This window comes from Bos indicus, chromosome 8 (genome assembly GCF_029378745.1).
Source record: "Bos indicus isolate NIAB-ARS_2022 breed Sahiwal x Tharparkar chromosome 8, NIAB-ARS_B.indTharparkar_mat_pri_1.0, whole genome shotgun sequence".
NCBI lineage: Eukaryota > Metazoa > Chordata > Mammalia > Artiodactyla > Bovidae > Bos > Bos indicus.
In genome coordinates, this window is record NC_091767.1 from 90,162,854 (window position 1) to 90,183,636 (window position 20,783).

The window sequence follows — 20,783 nt, forward strand, 5'->3', positions numbered from 1 at the left end:
AGCCACCATGATCCCTTACCTAGACTCCTGCAATTTTTCTCCTGTGGTTTTCTTGGGTACATTTTGCCTTTCCAATCCATTATGCACACTACAGCCCAAGCTATTTTTCAAAAGTGTCAGTGGGATATAATTAACATACCTTACGGTTCATGCAGATAACCAAGTACTCTTTTTTTTGAAACTGAAGTATAGTTGATTTACAACGCTTCGTAACCAAGTAATCTTTTAAAGACATAAATCTGAGCAGGATATTCTCCATTCATAATCATAGGATCAAATACAAATCCTTACTCTGGCTTAAAAGGCCCAATGTGGTCTGGTCTCTAACTTCATCCTTTGTGTCATTTGCCTCCTCAGTCTTCAGGCTTCAACCACAGCTGCCTTTTCTCTGTTTCTTAAACTTGCCATATTCTTATCATTTACAGGTTGAACATCTTTCATAGAATACTGTTCCCTCTCTACTCCCTTTTAACTCTTCATCAGTCTTCCAGGAGTGGCTCAAATATCACTCTTAGGGGAAGTTTTCCTTATACTAGTACCCAACCCCTTGGAGTTAGGGTCCCTGTCTGATGCTTTCACACATCCTTCACAAAATCCTTCATTATTGAAATTTGCCATCTAAAGACTGACTTCCTGTTAGACAGTAAGACAAAGACTGTGTCTATCTGGTTTACCTCTGCCTCCTCACTGCCTAACATGGTTGCCTGGCATGTAATGGGCAATCTCTCTATATTGTTGGGTGAATGGCACTACTGTCCTTGCTCTCCATGCCCTACTCTGACCCCTGCTCCCATTGTTTTTGAAATCACCACTATCAGAGCTGCCGAAGGTCTCACCACTCTTGTTCTGATTTGAGAGAAACAGCTTTAGTGTGGGGTCTTGCTGTTTCACCTTTACAACTCCCTTCAGTAGGAACCCAGACTAAGAGCCGAATCTAACTATGTTGATCCCAATGATGAGTTCCAAGGCCATCAGACTGTAGGGAATAATTTTCAACTGGCTGCCAAGGGAGAAAGGGAAAGAAAATCACTGACTTCATTCAAGCTCACATATGTACTGGTGAGTTGCTCTATACAGTGACGTGTGCATGGATACACACATGTAAATGTGCATGTACAAACACAGGGTCCAGCTGTCACACTCAAATATGCAAGCATACACACTCCCAGAGGCAACCTTATATATACTCATTCCCTACATATGCACACAGAGAGTAAAAGGACATATGCTTGGCACTTATGCATATATACAGAGGGAAGCTGATATACACTCATTACATATATACACATAGCAAATGACATATGCTCAGTACATATGTGTACATACAGAATCAAGCTGACATACTTAAACATACACAGTGGTAAAAGAGAATTATTTAGATCCATTTGACTCACTCTAATTCCTCCCTGTACTTAACTCCTTGCCTTACTTCTCTTTCATGAGTCTTAAGCCCAGTGGATGCTCTTCTCAAGTGTCCATGCTCTTGTCTCTTCCCTTTGACCCACATGGCTAATTATCACAACTTTCCCTTCTAGTAGCTGGGCTGCCCCTGCCAGTCACCCGGTTGCACTCATGCAGGTCTCTCTAGCAGCCAGCCAGATCAGATGAGCTCTTTAGACTGCCAACTTTAAGGGTGACCACAGGCTTTGGAGTCAGACAGACCTCAGTTTGAGTCCCAAGTCCTACTGCCCACTAGCTGTGTGACCTTGGGAAAATAATTAATTTCTCCAAATCTCAGTTTTCTCATCTACAGAATGAGATTTTGGGAGCATTACCTTATACAATACATGTGGAGCTCTTAGCCTAGTATTTAAATACAGTTAATGGCTACTGCCACTCATAATAACTAACATTTATTTGCTTATTGCTACCTCTACCCAATTATTTATTAAATATTTACAATGTACTAAACATTGTTCTAAGCACTTTATCTATGCAAACCCATTTTATCCTTACCACAACCCTATGAAGTAACTAAAAAATTTATTTCCGTGTTACAGATTATGAAACCGAGGCCCAGAGAATTGAAGTAACTTGCCCAAGGTCATTAAGCTTGCAAGTGGCAGAGTTAAGATGCAAAACAAGATGGTTTGGTTTCAGAGCTTACACTCTTATTTACTATGCTATAGAGACGACTCTTGAGAGTCCCTTGGACTGCAAGGAGATCCAACCAGTCCATCCTAAAGGAGATCAGTCCTGGGTGTTCATTGGAAAGACTGATGCTGAAGCTGAAACTCCAGTACTTTGGCCACCTCATGCGAAGAGTTGACTCATTGGAGAAGACCCTGATGCTGGGAGGGATTGTGGGCAGGAGGAGAAGGGGATGACAGAGGATGAGATGGCTGGATGGCATCACTGACTCAATTGACATGAGTCTGGGTAAACTCTCGGAGTTGGTGATGGACAGGGAGGCCTGGCATGCTGCGATTCATGGGGTCGCAAAGAGTTGAACACAACTGAGTGACTGAACTGAACTGAACTCTTACTACAATTTATGGGTGATTGTCCAAGAAGCTATTTTTTTGGTACAATCCTTTTATGAGTTAAACCTTTGGAGAAATTTTTGAATTGCAGCTGAACATTTCCATTTGCCGAAAGATGGAGAAAATCTGCATTCTGTATTTAGAGCAATCCTGAGCAACTGAATGACAAGAAGACCTTCAGGAAAAACCCAGAGGTGGCTCTTCAGTCTCTTTACCCACTCACAGGGACTGTTTGGGTGAGGAGCCTTTCAAATATACACAATTACAGTGGTGAAGCCTGTTCTAAAGGCAGAGTGATGCTATCTCTGTGGATTCCCACAGCACTTTTTGTTCAAATATCTGTAACCCTGGCCTCCTTGGCTTCTGCCTATCTACAGAATTGAGGGCCATTAAGGCCAAGCTCAACATTCAGAAAGATCATGGCATCTGGTCCCATCACTTCGTGGGAAATAGATGGGGAAACAGTGGAAACAGTGTCAGACTTTATTTTTTTGGGCTCCAAAATCACTACAGATGGTGACTGCAGCCATGAAATTAAAAGATGCTTACTCCTTGGAAGAAAAGTTATGATCAATCTAGATAGCATTTTGAAAAGCAGGGACATTACTTTGCCAACAAAGGTCCATCTAGTCAAGGCTATGGTTTTTCCAGTGGTCATGTAGGGATGTGAGAGTTGGACTGTGAAGAAAGCTGAGCTCTGAAGAATTGATGCTTTTGAACTGTGGTGTTGGAGAAGACTCTTGAGAGTCCCTTGGACTGCAAGGAGATCCAACCAGTCCATTCTGAAGGAGATCAGCCCTGGGATTTCTTTGGAAGGACTGATGCTAAAGCTGGAACTCCAGTACTTTGGCCACCTCATGTAAAGAGTTGACTCATTGGAAAAGACTCTGATGCTGGGAGGGATTGGGGGCAGGAGGAGAAGGGGACGACAGAGGATGAGATGGCTGGATAGCATCACTGACTCGATGGACGTGAGTCTGAGTGAACTCCAGGAGCTGCGATTCATGGTGTCGCAAAGAGTTGGACACGACTGAGCGACTGAACTGAACTGAACTGAAGGCCATGTGGGTAACAAGAATGGTACCTTCAACTGGAGTTGTAATTACGAGCAATGTAATCACAATAATCGCTGTTTATGATGACAAGAAGCCCTAACAAAGTCTCCTGATGCCTGGCTGGGGGCCTAGGATGGCTTGTGCATACCTTTGTACACCCTGCAGTATTAGTGGTGCCAATCTTTGCGCCATCTTTTATCAGGTGATGGATGATGCTTCTCCACCTGTTCATGCTTGTGATGTGATGGAGCTTTGGAGTCAGAGGAGCCAGGTGACTCCAATGTCCTAGCTTTGTGGTTTAGGTAGGTTACTTAACCTCACGAGCCTCGGTTTCCTCATCTATAAAATGGAACTAATACCTACCAACAGGATAGATGGGAAAATTAGTGACAAGTAATAGGAAGTGCCTGGCAGTACCTGGGTTGTAGCAGGTCTTCAGAGAATTATAGTTACTATTGTTATGGCTCAACCCACCAATGATATTATGGGGTCTCTGCACTAGACTATAAGGTCCATGAGAAGCAGTGACTTCGTTTCGTTCACTACTATTTCTCAGCATCTAGAACAGTGTGTAATTTTTAGTAGGTGCTCAGTAAATATTTGTTGAAGTTTACAACCAGTTGATCTTGTTCTCTGTCCCCACTATGCTGGCTGGCATTCAGACGAATTCACAGGCCCTTGCTCTGATTTTTCTTCTGCCTGGAACACTCCCCTCTTCACCTAGTTAACTCATCCTCCTGATCTAAGCACAAGTACAATTCTTTCAGAGAAACCTCTGACTTTCTCTTCCATAGCCTCTGTTAATACTGTTGCAATTTTACTTTTATTTGTATAACTGATTAATATTTGATTGTAAACTTCATAAGGAGAGGGACCTTATCGGTTGTACTCATCACTGTAAATTTTCAGGGACCAGGGGTAGACCTTCAGTATAAATTTGCTGAATGAATGAATGACTTCCATTATTGTTATTTTTGACTGTACCATTAAGCTTGTGGGTTTTCAGTTCCCCCAACAGAGATTGAACCTGGTTCACGGCAGTGATAGCCCGAAATTCTAACCACTAGGCCACTAGGGAACTCCCTACTCTTTTCATTTTTTAAAAAATATCCCTCTGTCCAGGAAGTGGTGTCCAATTTCTCGAGTTCGGTCAGAGGTCAATCCCAGGTTTGCATTGGTGCTGAGCCATAAGTCATTCCAGTGTTTTTGAACTGAACTCAAGTACTATGATTCTCTCCTACCAAGGCCAATTTGTCAGTCCCGGAGTTTTCATTACCGCTTATCAGGGCTTTATTATGCTGCTAGACCCTCTAGCATGAGGTCTAGAAAAGTCCGAATTTTGGCTGGGTTGGGAGTGTGAAGTAGGATTTGCCATTTATTCCTCCTTCCCCCACCCCCCTCTATTTCTATCTAGTGTTTATCATACTGGGTTGTAATTATTAATTTTTTAGATGTATCACCCCCTCATCCCCTAGCAAGGCAGGACTAGCTCTTGGTCCCAGAGGACTGAAAGAATGCAATGAGATTTGTTGAAGGAATGCAATGTTTTCCATGAATGAAGTTTTACTGAGGAAAAAAATCAGCTCAAAGGAGAGGGCACTACCTGTTTTTTTTTTTTAAACCTGAGTCAGTAAGTCTCTTTTTGTTTAAGTTAATTTGGGTTCCGTTTTCTGTGACTTGGAACTGAAAACATTCTGATAGAGCATAATCCATGGTGTTCAGATATAGAATCTGACAGATCATTGTTAAAAAATGTTTATTCCATAGTAACTCCTTCTTACCTCTCTAAGAAGAACAGACTTCTCTACCTCTGTCTCTGGGCTCAGCTATGAGACTTACTTTAGCCAGTGGCATCATAGCAGACACGTACAAAGAGGGGTGTGAAAAGTGCTTGCACAGTTGGTTATGCCCCTTGTACCTCTGCCACCTCCATAAAAACTGGTTCCCTCAGGTTCTGCCCCTTCAGCTGGGGCCCCAAAGTGCATACGCCTGAAGAAGATCAGAACTCAACCTGCACATAGGAGCCAAGCCCAGTTGAACCTGTGGTTTGGAGCCCAGCCACTCAGCCAAGCCTACGGTCAACCCCCAGACCTATGAGAAATGAATGTTTATTGCTGGTTGCTGTAAACAAATGACAGGTTGCTGCCATGTTGTAGTTGTTACGGAGCAATCACTGATAGGCCAGGGGTTTCCAAACTGGCAGTGTATGTGAATTACTTAGACAACTTTAAAGTAAATAAGGGATACTTGAGCTTCCCCCAGAATTCCTGGAGTCGTATTCAGAAATCTATATTCTTTTAAAACTGACTGGGTGATTTAAAAAAAAATACATGCATTTTTGGCTGCTTTGGGTCTTAGTTGCGGCATGCAGTGAGCAGGCTGAGTTGCTCTGCAGCATATGGGATCCCAGTTCCAAGACCAGGGATTGAATCTGCACCCTCCTCCTGCACCTCCTCCCACCCCAACTTCTGCTGGAAGGTGGATTTCTAACCACTGAACCACCAGGGAAGTTTCCTCTGGATGGTTTTCATGTAGTGAGTTCCCCACTCTTGCTGGCTGAGTGGGTCACCAAAGTTAAGGCATGTGATGGGGATTCTATTAGATGACCACTAAGATTTTTTTTAACTTTAAAAATTTATTGGGGTATAGTTGATTTACGTGTTAGTTTCAAGTATATAACAGAGATTCAAAATTTTTATAGATTTCATTTAAAGTTATTATAAAATGTTGGCTATATTCCCTGTGTCGTTCAATATATCCTTGTAGCTTATTTATTTTATGCATGGAAGTTTGTACTTCTTAAGATCTTTTTTCCTCTCTGAGACCGAATGATTGAAGTCAGAGGACTCCTGTTTCTGAAGTACAATCCTTTTCAATTTGAAAACTTCTGAGAAATCTGTGTTAAATTTTTCTTACCTGATTTGGAGAAAGATGCAGAAATAAATGATCTGTGATTTATGGCCATAGGGTTTTTGGTTTTATTTAAGGATTGTCTCCTCAAAGTATTTCTTCCTGGACTATGGTTAGCAGTCAAATGAAAATTAAAAGCAGAAGACTGGGGTTTGGAGAGCCAAACACATGGCAGGAAAAAATCACTGGGGAGGTCATGTTTAATGGAGAAGCTGTTGAAGGAATGGTCTGAGAAGGAGCCTTTAGCTGTGGCTTGGCAGTCAGGAACTCGAGATCACACCTAATGCAGAAGCTAGTTGAATTTCAGCTGTAATAACTGCCATGCCACAGCCCAGTTTAGAGTTTTGAGGCAATCTTAATAAAATGTTTCAAATGTGAATGTATATAAAAAGCATGACGAACATATACTTTAAAAGAAAATAGCTTTTTAAAGTTTTAACAAAAATTTTCATTGAAAAAAATTCAAAAAACACAGACAAGTATAAAGGACAGGAGTCTTATTCATCAGCTCACTTTTTAGAGATAACCACTGCTAATATATCACTATATTCTTCTGAACTTTTTTTCCCTATATACACACATGTCTATTTAATAAAAATAAGATTTTCTTACACATACTCACTGGTATCCTTTTTTCCTTGTCAGTAAACACTGATCTAATCTACTCCATTGCAAAAAGAGGTACCATACTTTAGTTCCCACAGATGGACATTTAGTTGATATTTACTATTATAAAAAGGCTGTGATGGATATTCATATAGACATTTTGTGCTCTTGTCCAATTATTTCTTTAGGATAAATTCCAATTCTTGGAATTGCTAGATTAAAGGATAAATGTTTTAAAGGTTTCTGATACATAGTTGAATTGCTCACCTCAAACATAAATTAATAAAGCAAGGTTTTGTCATTTCTTTTGGGCTTCCCCTGTGGGCCAGCTGGGTAAAGAATCCGCCTGCAATTCTTGAGACCAGAATTCGATCCCTGGGTTGGGAAGATCCCCTAGAGAAGGGACGGGTGATCCACTCCAGTATTCTGGCCTGGAGAATTCCATGGACTGTATAGTCCATGGGGTAGCAAAGAGACACGACTGAGCGGCTTTAACTTTGTCATTTATCTCTTATAGTCATCATCAGGACCAGAAAGCTTGTCGGCTTAATCTGCCTTTTACTACTACTGGGTTTAAATATCTTTTTATATATTTATTGTCTGTATTTAATCTGAATAAGACATTAGCGCCCCATTTGTTTTTTTTACCTCTATCAACCTTTTATTCCTGATTCATATTGTTGTCTCCTATTTACAGTGAAGATATTATCCCTAGTGTGGTTTTGCCTGTGGCAGCTTTCCACACATTAAAAAATTTTATGAGTCAAATTCATCAGTTTTTCAACGAGATTTATAAATTCCTTTTTAGGTGAGAGGCAGCATAAAAGAATGAAAAAAGTAGAGGAATTTCAAACAGTTCAGTCCATCATCTTATTGCTGTGGCTGGGTCTCACTCATTTCGCACAATGTGGTAGGAAGAGCACTGGGTTGGGAGTCGGATCACCTTTCTCTGGCTCTCAACTTCCTCCTCTGTAGAAGAGGGATGAGAGTGAAAACTCCTTTGTAGGGCCGTAAGAAAGAACTGGAGGGAATTTGAGTCCTATCTAAATATTAGCTATTCTTAGTGGGAGAGGGCAATACAGAATTTTAAAAACTATTTTAAATTCAGTTGGTGTTTGTGGGAATAGGGTAAGGGTGAGGAACCCAGTAATTCAGCCATTTACCCCCATCTCTAAGAACGACAAAGCTGGAGTCAGAACGTGAGTTCTAATTCTGGGGTCCTGCCCGTTTTCCTCGTAGGTGACCTTGGACAAGTCACCTTCACTTCTCCCCGGCTCAGTTTCTTCACCTAGGGAATAGCTATATAATAGCCCACCTGCCCTTTTCCCCGCCAAACTGCTGGGCCAAGGAAACGCTTCAAAAACGCTCACAAAAGGGCGGCAAAAACGTCTGTCAGGGTAACGCCTTCGGAGCCTGCTCGGCGCCCGCCGGCCCCGGGTGGCTGGACCGAAGGGCGGCCGCGCCCCCCAACCCCCGCCAGTGCTCCCGCCCCGGCGCAGGAACAATAGCTCCCCCGGAGGCGGCGCCGGCCGCGGGCGGGGGCGGAGCTGCGGGCGCGGGCGCTAGGGGTGTGCGCGGGGCGGGGTCGCAGCCACCCCTCCCGCCGGCGGCTCTGTCACGCGCCCCGCACCGGGCGGGCCGGGGTCTTTGTGACGCGGCGGCGACAGCCGCGGACACAAAGGGAAGGCGAGGAGTCGAGCGAGGGGCTGGGCCTGACCCTGCCCCGCGACCCCCGCCCGCCGCGCGCGCGCGCCCGCTCGTTCCCCGGCATCGGTCTCCCCGCGCGGGCTCGCACGCTCGCGCGCACTCGCCCCGACCCTCCGACTCCGTCCCGAGCGCGGCTGGCCCGGGCCTGGCGGGCGCTGCGGGTGGGGCGGGGATGCTGAGGGGCAGCTCCTCGGCGCAGCGGCGCGGCTGCTAGGAGGCGCCGAGGCAGCGGCGGGGCTCCCGGCGCGCGGCTGGATGCCCCGGGCCTGCGGCTCCCTGCGCTTCCCGCCGTCCAGGGGCGCCAGCCATGGGCGCCGTGGCCGCTGAGGCGCCGCTCCGGCTGCCGGCCGCGCCCCCGCTCGCCTTCTGCTGCTACACGTCGGTGCTTCTGCTCTTCGCCTTCTCTCTGCCCGGGAGCCGCGCGTCCAACCAGCCCCCGGGTGGCGGCGGCGGCGGGGACTGTCCGGGCGGCAAAGGCAAGAGCATCAACTGCTCAGGTAGGACCGGCCGGAGCGCGCCTCTGCGGCCCCTCCTTCCTTCCGCCCCCGCGCCTCCTCCCGCCCGGTCCCCGCGACGCGGCCCGGCCAGGCCGGGGCGTGGGGGTCCCGGGAGCCAGGCCGAGGGCGAGCGAGGGCGCCGGGCGGGGCGCGAGCGCGCGATGCGGGCTTGGGGACCCGCGTGGGGCCGGGGAGTGGCCGTGCGTGCGTCCGTGTGTGCCAAGTGGCTGGGCGCGGGCGGCCGGGCTTGTGGGGAGGGGATGAGGCCGGGTCGGCAAGTGGGAGGCAGCCGGCTGGGGCTCCGGTGTGGTCGTGCGTGTGCACGCGGGAGCGCATGTTTGTGTTGTGAAGGCTCAGGGGAGGGAGGGGGGCGGCCCCAGGCAGGGCTTTTCTGTGTGCTTGTGTGACGATGAGGGGCCAGGGGAGTGACCGTGCGCTGGGGAGGTTCCTTCATGGGGGGCTCTGGGTTCTCTAAGGGGTCGTGTGGGAAAGGGGAGCGGCTGGTCCAGAGGTCGCAGATCGGCCATGGAGCGTGACTGTGTGTGTCTTTTGGGTTGAGAGGTGGGCGCTCCGGGCTCGGAGTGATCCCGGGTCTGTGGATATGAGCAGGGAAAGTCCTGGGGCCATGGAAGTGACCCTCTGTTGTATGCGTTGTGCTGGGTGAAGCCAGGGGCTCAGGGATGTGCCGGGGTACACATTGAGGAGGAAGGAAGGGGGTCCTGGAGTAAACCCCGTGTGTGTGGATTCAGAGGGACGTTAGCTAGGGAATCATCATGCTGTGTAGGATGTGGGTAACAGAAGGAGGTAATTAGGTCTCCGGGAGTGCCTCTGTGTAGAAAGGTGTGCCCCGGGTTAAGCTGGTGTGTGAAGAGGGAACCGGTTCCGAGGGAATGGTCCTGTGCGTGCGTTGGGCTGTTGTAGGAGGGCTTGGAGATTGGCAGCCACGGGAGCAAGGGAGTGACCTCTCCCCTCTCTCCAAGGCCGTCTGCCCCCCCACAGCTGGTGCAAACAAAGAGCTTGCTGGGGCTGTAATGGACGAGACTGGGGAGGAGGGGATCCTGGCAGTAAAGTTCCCTCTTCCTTTCACGACGGGTCCCAGAGGAGCCCTGGGGCAAGGAGAGGCTTCCAGGTCTCATTTAGGGGTGCGTAGGTCCTCCTGGAGCTGGCCTGGCAGATGCTGGTGATCATAAGCCACAGCCTGGCTAACTTGCCTTCTATCAGTTCTCATTTTCCACTAGTGTTCTTTAAATCAAGTGTGGGAGCAGAGGCTTGGAGGTCGGGGGTGGGGCTGAAGAGAGATTGGACTTCAGGTCACAGAGAATCCTTTGGTTAGCCTGCCAGACAACCTTTGTACCCAGAGGGCTCTTGAAAGGGGCATTGTTTCTAGGGGAATGAGGGAGCAAGTGGGGCTCAGCACAGATGTTTTTGCTACCCTAAATCAAGAAAACCTTTGGCCTGCTGTTTAGGTTTGAAGGTCTGAAATCTTTTAGTAATTTTCATAATGGCATATTTTATGATGGGGGAGGGGTTATGAGCACAGTAAACAATAGCATGTCCATTAAAAGCTTTTCCATCCATGTAATAACTTTTACTTTATTTTTCTAATGTTAAGTGGAATAGGGGATAATGCTTTAATATATAATCACACTTTAATGGTTAAGAATAAAAGTCATTAGTATGTTAGCATGCCCTTTTGCAACAAATATTGGCTACCAAACTTCTAAGTGATCACACCATGTCAAAATATTTTATGGGATAATGTGCTGTGGTTATTTGTTCTTGCTGAGCTAATTTGTCCTTAGCAAAATAAAGTGTGTATTGATGGATGTTTTTGGGTATGCTTGCTAACTCTGGTGGATAATACAAATTTTTAAAAAAGACATAGAGGGCTGAAAACCCACATGGTGTGGAAAAAAGGAAAGATTTGGGGATTGTGGCCCTTGCTAGGCAACTGTATGATTTGGAGCAAGTTACCTAATTTTCTTAATTTACTCTTTTGTTAAAGGGATTTGGATTTAATAATATCTGAGCCTTATTTAAAGGGTATATTGATATTTTGATATGTATACCAATAAATTAAGCTTATTACATAAAATGTTTCTAATGCTAAGATATACTTGAATAACTCTGGGTCTAAAACTAAGGGTTCTAACTAAATGGTATTTGTAGATTCTTGTAGTAATTGTTCCTAGGATGAAGATCTGGGAGTAATTCATATGGAAAATAAATTTTTTAGAGTTGATTAATTAGAGAGCTGTAGTACTGCAGTTTGGACATTTGTTGTTGTTGCCATTTAGTTGCTAAGTCTTGTCTGACTCTTTTGTGACCCCATGGAGTATAGCCTGCCAGGCTCCTCAGTCCATGGGATTTCCCAGGCAAGAATACTGGAGTGGGTTGCTATTTCCTTCTCTATGGGATCTTCCTGACCCAGGGATCAAACCCGTGTCTCCTTCATTGGCAGGCGGATTTTTTTTACCACTGAACCACCAGAGAAGTCCAGTTTAGACATACAGTTCAGTTCAGTCGCTCAGTCGTGTCTGACTCTTTGCAACTCTGGACTGCAGCACACCAGATGTCCCTGTCCATCACTAACTCCCAGAGTTTACTCAAACTCATTTCCATTGAGTTGGTGATGCCATAAAACCATCTCATCCTCTGTCGTCCTCTTCTCCAGTCTTCAATCTTTCCCAGCATCAGAGTCTTTTCAAATGAGTCAGTTCCTTGCATCAGGTGGCCAAAGTATTGGAGTTTCAGCTTCAGCATCAGTCCTTCCAATATTTAGGACCAATTTCCTTTAGGATGGACTGGTTGGATCTCCTTGCAGTCCAAGGGACTCTCAAGACTCTTCTCCAACACCACAATTCAAAAGCGTCAATTCTTTGGCACTCAGCTTTCTTTATAATCCAACTCTCACATCCATACATGACTACTGACAAAACCATAGCTTTGACTAGATGGACCTTTGTTGGCAAAGTAATGTCTGCTTTTTAGAATGCTGTCTAGATTGATCATAACTTTTCTTCCAAGGAGCAAGTATCTTTTAATTTCATGGCTCCAGTCACCTCTGCAGTGATTTTGGAGCCCCCAAAATAAAGTCTGTCACTGTTTCCACTCAAACTATGCACAGTTGCACTCATCTCACACACTAGTAAAGTAATGCTCAAAATTCTCCAAGCCAGGCATCAATAGTATGTGAACCCTGAACTTCAGATATTCAAGCTGGATTTAGAAAAGGCAGAGGAATCAGAGACCAAATTGCCAATATTGGTTGGATCATCGAAAAAGCAAGAGAATTCCAGAAAAACATCTACATCTGCTTTATTGACTATGCCAAAGCCTTCCACTGTGTGGATCACAACAAACTGTGGGAAATTCTGAAAGAGATGGGAATACCAGACCACCTGACCTGCCTCCTGAGAAATCTGTATGCAGGTCAAGAAGCAACAGTTAGAACTGAACATGGAGCAACAGACTGGTTCCAAATGGGGAAAGGAGTACGTCAAGGCTGTATATTGTCACCCTGCTTCTTTAACTTACATGCAGAGTACATCATGAGAAATGCTGGACTGGATGAAGCACAAGCTGGAATCAAGATTGCCGGGAAAAATATCAATAACCTCAGATATCAGATGACACCACCCTTATAGCAAAAAGTGAAGAAGAACTAAAGAGCCTCTTGATGAAAGTGAAAGAGGAGAGTGGAAAAGTTGGCTTAAAGCTCAACATTCAGAAAACTAAGATCATGGCATCTGGTCCCATCACTTCATGGCAAATAGATGGGGAAACAGTGAAAACAGACTTTATTCTTTGGGGGGGCTCCAAAATCACTGCAGATGGTGACTGCAATCATGAAATTAACAGATGCTTGCTCCTTGGAAGAAAAGTTATGACCAACTTTGACAGCATGCTAAAAACTGGAGACGTTACTTTGCCAACAAAGGTTTGTCTAGTCAAAGCTATGGTTTTTCCAGTAATCATGTATGATGTGAGAGTTGGACTATAAAGAAAGCTGAGTGCTGAAAGATTGAAGCTTTTGAATTGTGGTGTTGGAGAAGACTCTTGAGAGTCCCTTGGACAACAAGGAGATCCAACCAGTCCATTCTAGAGAAAATCAGTCCTGAATATTCATTGAAGGCCTGATGCTGAAGCTGAAACTCCAATACTTTGGCCACCTGATGCGAAGAAGGGACTCATTTGAAAAGACCCTGATGCTGGGAAAGATTGAAGGTGGGAGAAGAAGGGGACAACAGAGGATGAGATGGTTTTATGGCATCACTGACTCAATGGACATGAGTTTGAGTAAACTCCGGGAGTTGGTGATGGACAGGGAGGCCTCTCATGCTGCAATCCATGGGGTTGCAAAGAGCTGGACACGACTGAGCGACTGAACTGTTTCCACTGTTTCCACATGAGTGCAGCATTTCTCATGATGTATGCATCTATTAATGCAGCTTGAGATTGTGCCTTGTTTTTTTTTTTTTTAAGTAGCTTTATTACCCAGGCATTTCCCACATAAACTGGTTTACTTCTCTACATGTTTGAATTTTAAAATCTAAATACTGGCCTTGACTACCTGTTAATTTTCATTTGGGGTTTTTGACCATTGTTTTAACCTATTCTGACCTTTCTGAAAACTGATTCTGTCAGGCTGTGTGAGTTGGCTCACAGCCCTGTGGCCCTTGTAAATGTGAGGAGAAAGTCTGCGGCTTCATTAAATTAATAGAAGTTGTTTAGATCATGGAAAAGTATGGAACTCTGTGATATTTTACTGTAGACTTCTTTCCAAATTGGTTGATGTTGATACATTAATCAGCCGGATGTTCAACCAGCTATGTATCTTCCTAGTTGTATATAACAGATTTTTTAGCTTCTGCTGTTAACATTTTCCCAATTTGCTCACCAGTCTATCATTTAGAAGATTCTGTCAGATTGTCTTGTAGAATGAGTATATATATATATATATATATATCTGTATCATCCCTTTTCCATTCTTAGTAGTCATATCAAAAAGCAAATGTCTATAGTCTGCCTTAATTGAGAGCCCATGGTGGCTTTTTCTTTTCATTGTGTTAAAAAACTTACTGACCCATTCTAGAGTTTTTCAGTGGATATGTGGCAGCTTTACCTATGGATGTTTTTTCTGGGTTTGTTTTTTCTTTTTTGAAAATTGAGAGTGCATTCTTTCCTTTCTGGTCTTCTGGCATCTTGTCAAGATAGCTTAGATAATCAGTAGTCAGATCTTAAAAGTTTTTTTCAGCATTATGGAATGTGATTTGTTTGGATCAGAAGCAGATTCCTTTGAACTAGCTCTGTATTCCATTAATGTCCGCTTTCCATGTCGCTTCCCTTAGATGGTAGCTCCCTTTTTTCAGGGTCTGCCTTCCCAGTTTTTGAAGGTCCTATTCTTTGGTGAAGATTACTAAAGCAGAGAAGAAACTGAAAGGGTCTGCATGTCCCTGTCGCCTCTTGATGTTACAATATCTTTGCTAAGCAATGAGCCTTTTGTTTATCTCTTCTTGTTCAAAACAAGCCCTTTAAAAAAAAAAAAAAAGTTGTTCTCTTGTCTAAGTTTTCTACTCGTTCTAGACTTTATACTTATTGATCATTATCTTGTTGTTTGTGCTTGCTATTTTTTAATAATTTTATGGATTGTTTTGTTTTTGGCAGCACTGTGTCTTGGTTGCTGCGCAGGCTTTCCTCTAGGTGCGGTGAGCTGTGGCTCCTCTCCATTTGTGTGCACGGGCTTCTTGTGGCGCCTTCTCTTGTTGCAGAGCACAGGCTCTAAGGTGCAGCTCCCTGGCTCCAGCACAGATTTCAGTAGTTGTGGTGCACGGCTTACTTGCTCCTCAGCGTTTGGGATCTTCCTGGATCAGGGATTGAACCTGTGTTTCCTGTGTTAGCAGGCAGATTCTTTACCACTGAGCCTCCAGGGAAGCCCTGTACTTATTATTTTAAAAAATCTACCTTACCAGAGAGGTTTCATGTTCATCCAAAGAGAAAAATGTTTGGAAATACATGATTTATGTGAAGAACAATTAACCTTGAGCCCGGGAGACCAGGTAACCTTAGCCATGCTGCTTTTTTTTTTTTCATTTGTAATGTGAAGATAATGATAACAGTCCTTTTTGGCTCTAGGGTGTTAGAGAAGAACAAATGAGGCTAAACATATGAGACAATGCTATTTTAGGGATTGGGGTTAAAGAGAAAGAAAAACGTTTTAAGAGACCAGCAAGCTGCATTGGTGAGAGTTGTAAGGTGGAGAATTTGAAGTAGGTTTTTAAAGTGTCACAGAAATCCAGATCCTCTGATTGTGGTGTGGTTAAGAATGATATAAATGGTTGATATAAACTTCGTATTAAGAGAAGTTTCTCATTGAGAAATTAAGGAAACAGTCCCATTTACCGTCACATCAAAAAGAATAAAAATACCTAGGAATAAATCTACCTAAGGAGACAAAAGATCTCTATTCCAAAAACTCTAAGATGCTAATGAAAGAAATTGAAGACGGCACAAACAGAGGGAAAGATAGACGGTGTTCTTGGATTGGAAGAATCAATATTGTTAAAATGACCATACTACCCAAGGCAATCTGCTGTCAAATTACCAATGCTATTTTTCACAGAAATGGAACAAAAATTTAAAAAATCTGTATGGAAGGACTTCCCTCGTGGTCCAGTGGTTGGGAATCTGCCTGCCAATGCATGGGACACATGTTTGATCCCTGGTCTGCGAACTAAAATCCCACATGTCTCAGGGCAGCTGAGCCCCTTACACCTTAGACCCCGTCCGCCACAACAGGAGAAGCCGCTGCAGTGAGCAGCTTGTGCTCGCCCCAACTAGAGCAAGCCCGTGCACAGCAGTTGAGAGCCTGGGTGTTACAAGGACGACCCGGCACAGCCAAAAGTAAGTAAATAAATAAATGTTTAGAAGAATCTGTATGGAAACATAAAAAACTCCCAATAGCCAAAACGACGTTGAGAAACAACGGGATGGGGGGACGGGGAGAGAAAACCAGCTCCCTGACTTCAGACTGTACTACAAAGCTACAGTAATCAAAAGTGTATGCTACTGGCACAAAAACAGACATATTAGATCCATGGAATAGGATAGAAAGCCCAGAAATAAACCCACACACTTACGGTCAAACAATCTAGGACAAAGGAGGCGAGAATATACAGTGGAGAAAAGACAGTCATCTTCACTAAGTGGTGCTGAGAAAACTGGACAGCCACACGTAAAAGAATGAAGTTAGAGGGAATTTCCTGGTTTGTCCAGTGGTTAGGACTTGGCGCTTTAACTGCCAGGTCCTGGGTTTGATCCCAAGTCAGGGAACTAAGATCCTGCAAGCTGCACAGCGCTTCAAAAAAATAAAGAATGAAATGAGAACATTCTCTAATAACCGTATACAAAAATAAAAGTGGATTAAAGACCTAAATATAAGAGCAGATACTTTGATATTTATAGAGGAAAACATTGGCAGAACACTCTTTGAGATAAATTGCAGCAGTATTTTTTTGGATCCATCTCCTAGAGTAATGGAAATAAAAGCAAAAATAAACAAATAGGAAGTAAGTGCCTTGTTAGTGGCAATTCAGGATTTTGGGGGATAAAAAGTGAATTTTTTGTAATTGGTACAATATTTTGATCAGGGCATCTCTAAATCCCTGGTATGTAATATGTGAGTGTTGAACCTTGATTGAGTACCTACAGTTCAGTCAGTTCAGTTCAGTTGTTCAGTTGTGTCCGACTCTTTGCGACCCCATGAATTGCAGCATGCCAGGCCTCCCTGTCCATCACCAACTCCCGGAGTTCACCCAAACTCACATGCATCGAGTCGGTGATGCCATCCAGCCATCTCATCCTCTGTCGTCCCCTTCTCCTCCTGCCCCCAATCCCTCCCAGCATCAGGGTCTTTTCCAGTGAGTCAACTCTTCACATGAGGTGGCCAAAGTATTGGAGTTTCAGCTTTAGCATCAGTCCTTCCAATGAACACCCAGGACTGATCTCCTTTAGGATGGACTGGTTGGATCTCCTTGCAGTCCAAGGGACTCTCAAGGGTCTTCTCCAACACCACAGTTCAAAAGCATCAATTCTTCGGCGCTCAGTGTTCTTCACAGTCCAATTCTCACATCCATACATGACCACTGATAAAACCATAGCCTTGACTAGACGAACCTTTGTTGGCAAAGTAATGTCTCTGCTTTTGAATATGCTGTCTAGGTTGGTCATAACTTTCCTTCCAAGGAGTGTCTTTTAATTTCATGGCTGCAGTCACCATCTGCAGTGATTTTGGAGCCCAGAAAAATAAAATCAGCCATTGTTTCCACTGTTTCCCCATCTATTTGCCATGAAGTGATGGGACTGGATGCCATGATCTTAGTTTTCTGAATGTTGAGCTTTAAGCCAACTTTTTCACTCTACTCTTTCACTTTCGTCAAGAGGCTCTTTAGTTCCTCTTCACTTTCTGCCATAAAGGTGGTGTCATCTGCATATCTGAGATTATTGATATTTCTCCCGGCAATCTTGATTCCATCTTGTGCTTCTTCCAGTCCAGTGTTTCTCATGATGTACTCTACATATAAGTTAAATAAGCAGGGTGACAATATACAGCCTTGACGTACTCCTTTTCCTATTTGGAACCAGTCTGTTCCATGTCCAGTTCTAACTGTTGCTTCCTGACCTGCCTACAGATTTCTCAAGAGGCAGATCAGGTGGTCTGGTATTCCCTTCTTTCAGAATTTTCCACAGTTTGTTGTGATCCACACAGTGGAAGGCTTTGTCATAGTCAGTAAAGCAGAAGTAGATGTTTTTCTGGAACTCTCTCACTTTTTCCATGATCCAGCGGATGTTGGCAATTTGATCTCTGGTTCTTCTGCCTTTTCTAAAACCAGCTCGAACATCAGGAAGTTCACGGTTGACGTATTGCTGAAGCCTGGCTTGGAGAATTTTGAGCATTACTTTACTAGTATGTGAGATGAGTGCAATTGTGCGGTAGTTTGAACATTCTTTGGCATTGACTTTCTATGTTCTAATATACTAGATAGTAAGGGAAATATATTAGAGGTCATCCCTGCCTTCAGAGGCCTTATATTCCAACAGAAGTGGTTGGTTAACCTCTTAAAAATACATGCAGGAAATTTGTTTAGTACATCTGGGCTTTCTCCCCTTTTCCCCCACTCCCTCAATAATAAGCATTTATTGACCACTGACAGCAGCAGCAACAGCAATGGAGTTTTTAAAAGGTGTACAGTTAAAGTGATTTTAGTATAATTATAAAGTCATACAACCATCACCACTATCTTAATTCCAGAACATTTCACTCCCCCCAAATCCTGTACTTACTAACAGCGATTCCATATTCCTCTTCACCCTGCCCCTCCCCCCTTCCCCCAAGCCCTTAACAACTACTAATCTTTTTCCTGACCTTATGGATCTGCCTATTTTGAACATTGAATATAAAGGGCATCATGTAGTATGTGGCCTTTTGTGATTGACTTCTTTCACATTTTTTCAGGGGTCATCATCCATGTTATAGCATGTATCAGAACTGAGTAATACTCTGTAGTATGGATATATGTGGCACCTTTTTGCTTTTCCATCAGCTAATGGACAGTGGGCTGTTTTCACATTTTGGCTGTTATGAATAATGCTGCTATGAACATATATGTACAAGTTTTTTTGTGGACCTGTGTTTTCAATTCTCGTTTAACGTTTTGAGAAACTGGCAAACTGGTTCCCAAAGCAGCTGCAACCATTTTAGATTTTCGTCAACAATGTACAAGGGTTCCAATTTCTCCACATCCTCTCCAACACTTGTTACTACCTTTTTGATTATAGTTGTTCTAGTTGGAGTCCTAATTGAAGTTGTGGATCAGTGAGGTTTTGATTTGTGTTTCTGTAATGACATTGAGCACATTGTGCTTAAAGGCTATTTATATATTTTGTTTGGAGGAATTTCTCTTCAGATCCTTTGCTGAGCTTGATTTTAACCTTCTGTATTAAACATTCCCTTAGTGAACCCTATTATCCAAATCCTACAGCTTACAGATGCTCCAGTGGTAGGTTTGCTCTGGTTTGTCTGTGTATTGTTTGATTTCTCTGCTTACCAAGAATCAGTTGTGTTTGTTCTCAAGTTTATTTATACCAGTGGCATAATAAATATTACTCAATTAATAGGCACAGATGAACAGCAGTGAAGAAAACAAATAAATATTAATAAATATTACTCAAATAGATGAAATGTGAATGCAAAAAGCAGCTGTTTTTCTGAATTGCTTTGGAAAGACTTGAGAAAGGCATGAAGCTGCGAGAATTGCCTTTCAGTGAATTAAACTGTGGTCAGTTCAACCAAAACAGATTGGGGAAACCTTACCAATCTGGGAGGATTCTAGTCCTAGAAAACTTTGCAGATAGTTAAAAGTCTTGTTCTACTGTGAAAGGGAGGAAAATGGACATTGTAGATTATGGATTATGATTGTGGTTTTTCCAAGGAAGTAGAGAGCTGCGTTTGGCAGACCCATACTCAAAGAAGAGGTCTTGATGCTATAATATATGGGGAAGTGAATGTCCATTTGTACGTTTGAAGTTTAAAATGGTTGTAATATGTATGTGTCATTTAAAAAATGATTCCTTGCTCTACCTGACTTTTATGATTAATTGATCAGTGACGGTTTCCACTATATGAGGTGTGCCCTAAGGAAGATACTGATACAGTGTTAAGGGAATTAATAATTCCTATTTCTGGGAATCAAAAAATAATTCCTATTTTCCTGAATAAGTGGCTGTCGAACTGGGCTTTATGGGCAGAGTAGAATGTCAGCCCAAAACACCAGCCATGCTTTTGCCTGAGGCCTTTGTTGTTGACCTTCCTTTTGCTTGGAACCTTCTTGTCCCAGTTATTTATCCCTTAGCTCTTTCTCATCTTCAACTTCACTTTCAAAATGATGCCTTAAAATTGCAACCTTTTCTGCCTCCCACCCCTTCTTCCCTTCTCATACCCGAATCCTCCTTTGTGTTTTTTTTTTCTGTCTCCAAAGCACCTTTTTCTCTGTGACCTAATATGAAAAGTTGTGTTGGTCGCTCAGTTGTGTCCCACTCATTGTGCGACCCCGTGGATTGTAGCCCACCAGGCTCCTCTTCATGGAATTCTCCAGGCAAGAATACTGGAATGGGTAGCCATTCCCTTCTCCAGGGGATCTTCCCAACCCAGGGATAGAAGCCAGGTCTCCTGCATTGCAGGCAGATTCTTTACTGTCTGAGCCATGAGGGAAGCCTGTGACCTATTACACATGTTATTCTCTGACGACTCTGTGTAGATCCATGAGGGCAGGGATTTTTGTCTTTTTTTTGTTCACTGCTGTATCATCTGTGCCTAGAACTGTATCTGACACAAAATTAGGTGCCCATCCTATATTTATTTGTGGAGTTAATGACTGAAAGAACGTAGAAACTGAGGAGAGTTGGAAAGAGTGTTCTCTAGGCTATTGGAATGGCGCTGGAATCCAGCTACAAAGATGGGGAAGCGA

General features: G+C 43.8%; 1 protein-coding gene across 5 annotated transcripts in view; it reads left to right on the plus strand.

Moving 5' to 3' along the window:
- Positions 1-8,645: 8,645 nt before the first annotated feature.
- The window catches only part of TMEFF1 (transmembrane protein with EGF like and two follistatin like domains 1), a 145,060-nt gene continuing 132,922 nt past the window's right edge, over positions 8,646-20,783 (plus strand). For 4 of the 5 annotated variants that reach the window (XR_011568169.1, XR_011568168.1, XM_019966644.2 and 1 more), the window contains exon 1: positions 8,651-9,258. Coding sequence is in view for 3 of the 5 variants with exons in the window: in XM_019966644.2 (XP_019822203.2) it covers positions 9,069-9,258 (190 nt within the window). In the remaining 2 variants the exon portion in view is untranslated. Of the gene's footprint in view, positions 9,259-20,783 lie in introns of all 5 variants that reach the window. The other variant, XM_019966646.2, reaches the window with a different exon arrangement.